The sequence below is a fragment of the Lolium perenne genome, chromosome 3 (assembly GCF_019359855.2).
Source record: "Lolium perenne isolate Kyuss_39 chromosome 3, Kyuss_2.0, whole genome shotgun sequence".
In the NCBI taxonomy this organism is placed as follows: Eukaryota; Viridiplantae; Streptophyta; class Magnoliopsida; order Poales; family Poaceae; genus Lolium; species Lolium perenne.
In genome coordinates this window covers 201,555,042-201,562,456 of record NC_067246.2, presented here as the reverse complement: position 1 = coordinate 201,562,456, position 7,415 = coordinate 201,555,042, and the positions used below count along the sequence as shown (strand labels likewise).

Genomic DNA, 7,415 nt, shown 5'->3' with positions numbered 1-7,415 from the left:
TATTTCAGACTCACATTTTCATTTATGTATCGAACAAAGTTAGGATTTGGGTTTATATTTATCCCACAAAAAAATGTAACTTAGTAGGATAAAGTTGAAACTTGCTCTATTAAAAATAATTTAAACTAACATCAATACATATAATCCTCTCTTACAAGCAAAATAACTCACCTAATTCAAGATTAAGTTTTCTCACAGAGATAACATGGTATCTTACTAGAAAAAAATCTACCTGAAGATATTCAAGATCACACAGGCAAGTTTCTACATTATTTTTGATTCTTTTTGTTTATAAAGGGCGCGACCCAAAGTATCAATTTGTAAACTGTTTCTAAAAGTGACACGAGGAGGATGTCCACTATCAGATGCATAATTTTCCTTGCCAATTGCATCATTATAAACAACATCACTATCATTGTCATTTTGTCAACTGCACTATCGTTCTTCTCAACTGCATATTTATTGTCAACTACATCGTTAACGTAATCTTTTACAGGGCAAGGGGGCAACTTGATAGTTAAATGTTGTAAACTACCTTTCTAATTGAATGGATAAATGTACTACTATTCTCATGCTCACACCATTCCACATGGACTAGATACCATATGATAGTTACCTTAAAGTGTGAATTCATTGATCACATGGATAGGTGTGCACGTTTGTGTTTTCCATTGATCCAGGCCGTATAATCTAATTTTATCCTTTTTTTTAGTAGAACATGGTTTTGATCCAAGCTAAAATGGGATTATACGGCTTGGATCAACTGAGAACACAGCCATGCACACATATCCATCTGATCACCAGGTCCATTTTGGTTATGTTATGCCGAAACTATGAATTTCCTTTTTTTAAAAGGGAAAATTTTATTTTAAATTTTCATTCTTTAAGAAGGCCTTCAAATACAAAAAAAAAAACAGGTCTAAAAGAGAAAGGGTAGAGGGCCCCAAAATCTAAAAGCAAACAACAACTACTCACTTGCATGATGATTCCAAAAGTTTGCGCCTCTGATGGCCCAAATGGCTATTTCCAATTTTGATTTTCCAAACAACGAGGGAACATCTTAATGTGGAAAACTCCCGTGTTCTGCTAGTTCCAAATTTTCTGAAAGAAATGAGCATGATGGCGAAGGCTGTTATCTTACTCGAAGATTTGGAATGGAAGTGGTGCTCATCCACCAACCCTTGACATTGGTCTCCGCCATCCAAGCCCCAATGTCAAATTAAAACAGCCCAAGCCAATCTTTGATCATGCCCAAGACCACAATGAGTTCCAGCAAGAGAAGTGCTCTTCGACGCTCTTTTGCAGAAGGGGCGATTCTCAACTTTTGTCAAACCTCATAAAGGTCCACACACACCATGTTTTTGGAAATAACGGAGGCAAATAAATTGCATTTTAGTGGTGCCCAAGCTTTCCAAATTAGGTCATGGAAGACGGAGATGGTAGACCCAAAAACATTGAGCTATAAATAAGCCGAGGCATCAGAGTAGGTTCTCGAGTTGCTTAAATTTCCAAGAGCAGGATCTAATCGTAGAAAGTCATGTCCTGGCCTAGAGTATAGCAATTTTGAGGGTTGGTGATGTGCGATTTGGTCGATCGATTAACTAAGCTAGTAAAATGTTGGGATAAAGAATGTGAAATTTTAGATAAGTAGAACTTTATTTAATTAAAAGGATACTGATGATTCTCGGTCGCATGAATTGCAACATGGGTTGCAGATAAATAAAAATTATAATTGCACATGGTTGCAAGTGAGGGAAAAATCCAGAACATTTTATTGTTCAGTGATTAGTGTTAGTCGTTAAGTTGTAATCGATAAAAATTCTCTCTTTCGCTCAATATAATTTGACAAGTTTTTTTTGCGAGTTACGAACTCGTGATTCAAAAGTGCTTCGTAAAAAAGAACCATGATCCGAAATAGGGTTCCGCCGCCGACCCTCCCTTGCCGGCGGCCGGCACAGTGTTCCCTCGGCGGCGCAGCCGCCATGTCCAACGTCTCTGCTCGCCCCGTCGCATCGCGTGCATGCCCGCACGAAATTGAGCACGAGTACCTTGCCCCCATCTCCCTCACCGCGCCCCGCGCTCCCGCAGCCACCGGGTGTCCATTGCTCACGCACGGACCTTTCCCCGCCGTACGAATAGGGCCTCCGCCCTCCGTTCCCGGCGCTCCCCCTCCTTCCCCGTGCCCACTTCCCCCCGGCCTCCATCCCCATCCCCAATCATCAGTACTGGCAGACGCGGCGGAGGTGCTGATCCCGGTGGGCAGGGAGACGACGCGGGGCAGTTCATCACTCCGGAGCACGGGGCACTCTGCGCGGCGGGCGCCATGGTTAAAAAGGCGCGGCATGTGAACCACACTGGTTACCAATTCGTTTCTTCGCGTGATGCGTGTTCCGGTTGGGGATTGACCAGTTGGGCCTCCTCAGGGCTCGGATCAGGCGCCCTTCTTCACGGAGTACGGCGAGGCGAGCCGGTACGAGGTCGGCGAAGTGGTCGGCAAGGGCAGCTACGGCGTCGTGGCGGCCGCCGTGGACACCCACACCGGCGAGCGCGTGGCGATAAAGAAGATCGACGACGTCTTCGAGCACGTCTCCGACGCCACCCGCATCCTCCGCGAGATCAAGCTGCTCCGCCTGCTCCGCCACCCCGACGTCGTCGAGATCAAGCACATCATGCTCCCGCCGTCGCGCCGCGAGTTCCGCGACATCTACATCGTCTTCGAGCTCATGGAGTCGGACCTCCACCAGGTCATCAAGGCCAACGACGACCTCACCCCGGAGCACCACCAGTTCTTCTTCTACCAGCTGCTACGCGGGATGAAGTACATACACGCGGCCAATGTCTTCCACCGGGACCTCAAGCCCAGGAACATTCTGGCCAATGCCGACTGCAAGCTCAAGATTTGCGATTTCGGCCTTGCTCGGGTTTCCTTCAATGACACCCCGTCCGCCATATTCTGGACGGTAACTAGTTCACTCTCATACTCCAGAATTATGTGTCTATTAGTAATCAGCCAGCCAAATTTTAGCCTTTCATGCTCCTCTGTCCATTTGTCCTAGGATTATGTTGCAACAAGATGGTATCGTGCTCCAGAATTATGTGGCTCCTTCTTTTCAAAGGTAAGAGAAACTTCATCTCCACAAAACTTGCCAAATTAGAGACTGTGAATCAGTGATCATTCATTTTGGAGCATCGGTACCCTCATTGGTGTGGTGCACGGGTCGAGTTTGTTTGAAATTGGAGTTTTTCTTGTACACCTGATTGTTGCAACGCCATGTTGACACACATGTTACCGCATTCAACAATTTGGGATTCACTGTACTGGACTTGTTGTTTGCTTTGCAGTATACTCCCGCAATTGATATTTGGAGCATAGGATGTATATTTGCCGAAATGCTTACAGGGAGGCCGCTCTTTCCTGGAAAAAATGTGGTGCATCAGTTGGATCTCATGACTGATCTGCTCGGCACACCTTCAGCAGAATCTATTTCCAGTGTGAGTTCACTTTCCCTGAAATGCTTACAGGGAGCCTAGCGCTCAAACTCCTGCTGTTTTTTTTTTCATATCGGGCACATTAGATTTTGTTGAAGCACTGGGCTTGCTCCATGACGTCGATCTGAAATAACACGAGAGTTATCTTTGGGACATTTTAATTATTACAGAAAATAACCGGGGCTGTCAACTTGTAGTAAGGCTGCATAAGCAGTTTCAGAAGTCAAACGTATCGATCAATGCTCTGAAGGGAAAACCCTGACCCCTCATTTGTACCCTCTATCTGCCTGAGACCCTTGGAGAAATTAGTCTTGTATTTTGTTGCAGGTTGATCACCTTGCTTACCTAACAGCATAGAAATCTTATTTTATGCTTCTTCATATAGGCTGTTCTCCTCTGTATTCAGCATATTTTGGAGCTTCTAATTTGTGGCCTGGATTTTAGCAAACTATATCATGCTTGCCTGATAACGGCAAACATAACTTGAATATGTTTGGGCTAGCTTTAATTCGCCAAACAGCTACAAAGTTGTAGTAATATGTGGATCCACAGTTTATTCAGTCTGCTCTTCCAAGTGTATATTGCAGTTGAATTCTGAAGCATTTGGGTAATGCTTCAGCATTTGACTAACTGTACTTTGATTTCTTTTATCATCTTCCCCTCTAATTTTACTGTGAACATCCATATTAATAGCAAAGTACAGATAGACAGCTAGTGACTAACATTTGTTATGATAAATACTTCCTTAGGTGATAAATCGTGTTTACAAATGACACTTAAACCTCTATCTCTTGCGTATTCTTACTGTATACAGATTCGGAACGAAAAAGCTCGACGATATTTGGGAAACATGAAAAAAAAGCACCCAGTACCTTTTTCTCAGAAGTTTCCTGGTGTAGATCCCATGGCTCTCCATTTGCTTGAGCGTCTTCTTGCTTTTGATCCCAATGATCGGCCAACTGCTGCAGAGGTAGGAAATATACAAAATCAATAGCTCGAAAAGCTTGATTCTTTTGTTATTCTCGATACTGATATTATAAGAATGTAATTCAAGGCATTGGCAGATCCATACTTTACTGGATTGGCAAATTCTGAACTCGAACCCACAGCACAACCCATCTCAAAACTTGAGTTTGAGTTTGAGAGAAGAAAGCTGGCCAGAGATGATGTCCGGGAATTGATTTACAGAGAGGTATTGCTGGTCAATTGTACAGAGGGGATTATAGTAATAGTATTACTAATGTATGAACGATCTCTAGATTTTAGAGTACCATCCTCAGATGTTGCATGAGTATCTTTGTGGTGGAGATAAGACAAACTTTCTATACCCAAGGTGAGTTTGGAAAAATATATTGGTACACCATTTCTTGTTACAAGAAGAAACAGATACATGTGTTAATTATGTGTGTTTTGTTTTGTTAGTAAAGTTTGCTGTTGACAACGATAGGCATAGGTTTCAGTCAGTGCTATTCGTTGAACTTTTTTGTGTAGCTGAGAAGGAAATGTGTACATGTGCAAATTATAGTCATACAGAATGTGACAAGCAATTTATGGCCTAAATATGATTTAATAATCACTAAATGATATCATTAAACAATTGCATGTTGAAGCTGTTTAAACCTAAACAGTTGCAATGTGCTACTGAAGTTTCTTGTGTTAAACAGATTCTGATGTACTTTCCTTTCACCGTACAAAACATTGAAATAAGTTTTAAATCTTCCTAAATAAGAATCTGTGGTACTGTAAAGCATTTTGTTTACTACATTTGTGATCGGTTCAGGAGATGTTGCTACAGTACTAATTGATATGTCGTTGACAGTGGGGTGGATCGTTTCAAGAGGCAATTTGTTCATCTCGAGGAACTCGGTGCTAAGGGTGAAAAGACTTGCCCACAGCTGCGGCAGCATGCTTCCTTGCCAAGGCAATAATTTTTCTTTACCGAAGAGAAGTATTATAGTTACTAAATTGGAAGTGTTTTCTTTTTCGATGTCTCTAGAGTGAAAAAGGGCAATTCATTTAATTAGATTCTGCTGCATGAAGCAGAGTTGATGTGTGACAGATAAGGTGGATCAGACAAAACCAATTTGAGTTTCTATAATCATTATACAAATAATAAGCAATACAAACATCATAAAGGGTGTAGCGTTGCTCTCTTGGATAACTACTTATTGTAATTGATTGTCTGTATAATGTGATTTCTCATGAACTAACTAACATATCCTCCATTTTATCTCAGGGAAAGAGTTATTGGCACCGATGGTGAGCTCGAAAAGACAAATGCAGATTACTGCATAAGATTGCATGTAGGTGAGCAACAAGGCCACACATCAGTCACAGATGGCCTGAGCAAGCCACTGTTGAATGCTCGAAACTTGTTGAAGAGCGAAAGCATCGGCGCCTCCAAATGTGTTGTCATCAAAGAAAAGAGAGAAAAGGATGTAAGTGCTGTCACAACTCACAATGTTGCATCCTTAATCTTAAAGGCTAAAGACCCCCGAACGGCTTTTAGGCATATGCCTTAGATGTAGCTCTGTTCTGTTATTTAGGTTTTAGGACTTTTTTCTTCGTTAGTTTTGCGCTAGCATGGTACTATTTGGTCTGCTATTTAGGAACTAAAAGGGACACAAAGTCAGTTGCACGTTCTAGGAAAAAGAATCCTTAATCATATTAAATAATATCTCAGATATTGCATCTATTAATAACCAAACTGAAGTCAAACATAAAACTAAAAATTCTTATATGCAAACACATATAGAAGTTGATATGATGTCCCGTTGATTGAAGGCTTGATTATCCACTTCCTAAATAGCATGAGTATGGTAACATTGAGTCACTGACTATGTAATAGTCCATCTGTTTCATATTAGTTGTCGCACATTCGGACATATCTGTATACAAAATGCTTCTACATACATCCAAATAACGACAACTAATATGGAAGAGAGGGAGTAGTTCTATGTGTCGATATAGGTGTAGAAAAACTGATAAAAATTGAACTAACTCTGTTAAGCCATAAAACTCACATTTGTTATGTAGACTAAGTTAACCAATTGTGCATGTGTTGTTTTGGTTGCATTCTGTTTCTTGGAACAAATTATCGTGCAGGGCAGGACAGACAGTATACCACCACAAGTGCTCATTTAACATGCCTTATAAGACCTTTGAATCCAAAATGCCTCATTCGTTCAGCGAATACATTGAAGTTCCACGCTATGACTTGATACCTTAATTCCATTCTCAGATTGCTATCTATTACGCGTGCTCTATATTTTTTTTGCAGGAAGAATCTATGTCTGATTACATGCATGAAGCATCTGATGTGGTGCCGAATAAGATTGCTCAAGTCAAAAGTGTCTAGTGAATAGTGATACGGGAAACACAAATCTGTGGCAGCACGTACGTCCATACGTAGGGGGTTTAACTTCAGCAGCCCGGACGCACGAGTTTGAGATTAGAAACAAAGCTATGTTTTGTTTTTTTGGTTAGGACAGTTTATGTGGTACTGTATTTGACAGATACAGACTTCAGCTCCTGATTACTCCATGAGTTCCTCTGCACTGTTATAGCTATCTCATTAGTTAACAAGCCATAGGATTTGGTCAGTATTAGAGTTCATAACTTCACTTCTCATGTCCGATCATTTCTCCCAATTTGTGCAAGCACGGGATTGGTGGAACTGAAAGCGGTAGACGCAGCTGGGTGTCAGCGTTGTAACGTTGTTCATAGGCACGTGTGTAGCTCAAGCTACACATAGCTCGTTTTTTTTTCGACAATTCAAAAACGATAGTTTAAGGTTTCAAACAAATCTGAAAATAAATCTTGATGTAGACAACGTTGTGATCTACGTAAATGCAAAAGTTCAACTCGAATACCAATATCAGATTTTGTTATTTTTGTGCAGCTCGCAATATAAGGTATTTGGAGTT

General features: G+C 41.3%; 1 protein-coding gene across 1 annotated transcript; it reads left to right on the top strand.

The window, feature by feature from the left end:
- Window positions 1-1,953: 1,953 nt before the first annotated feature.
- Window positions 1,954-7,212, top strand: LOC127343101 (mitogen-activated protein kinase 16). The gene is made up of 10 exons (XM_051369185.2): window positions 1,954-2,335; window positions 2,424-2,960; window positions 3,057-3,116; window positions 3,343-3,492; window positions 4,304-4,459; window positions 4,544-4,681; window positions 4,749-4,822; window positions 5,309-5,410; window positions 5,726-5,927; window positions 6,770-7,212. The coding sequence occupies exons 1-10, from the start codon at window positions 2,324-2,326 to the stop codon at window positions 6,845-6,847; spliced, it is 1,509 nt and encodes a 502-aa protein (XP_051225145.1). The 5' UTR covers window positions 1,954-2,323; the 3' UTR covers window positions 6,848-7,212.
- The last annotated feature ends 203 nt before the right edge of the window (window positions 7,213-7,415 follow it).

Bases quoted from the DNA above. Each gene is read 5' to 3' on its own strand.
- LOC127343101 (XM_051369185.2), top strand. The intron at 2,961-3,056 runs GTAACTAGTTCA...CATTTGTCCTAG, and splicing joins CGTCCGCCATATTCTGGACG to GATTATGTTGCAACAAGATG. The intron at 5,411-5,725 runs GCAATAATTTTT...ATTTTATCTCAG, and splicing joins CAGCATGCTTCCTTGCCAAG to GGAAAGAGTTATTGGCACCG.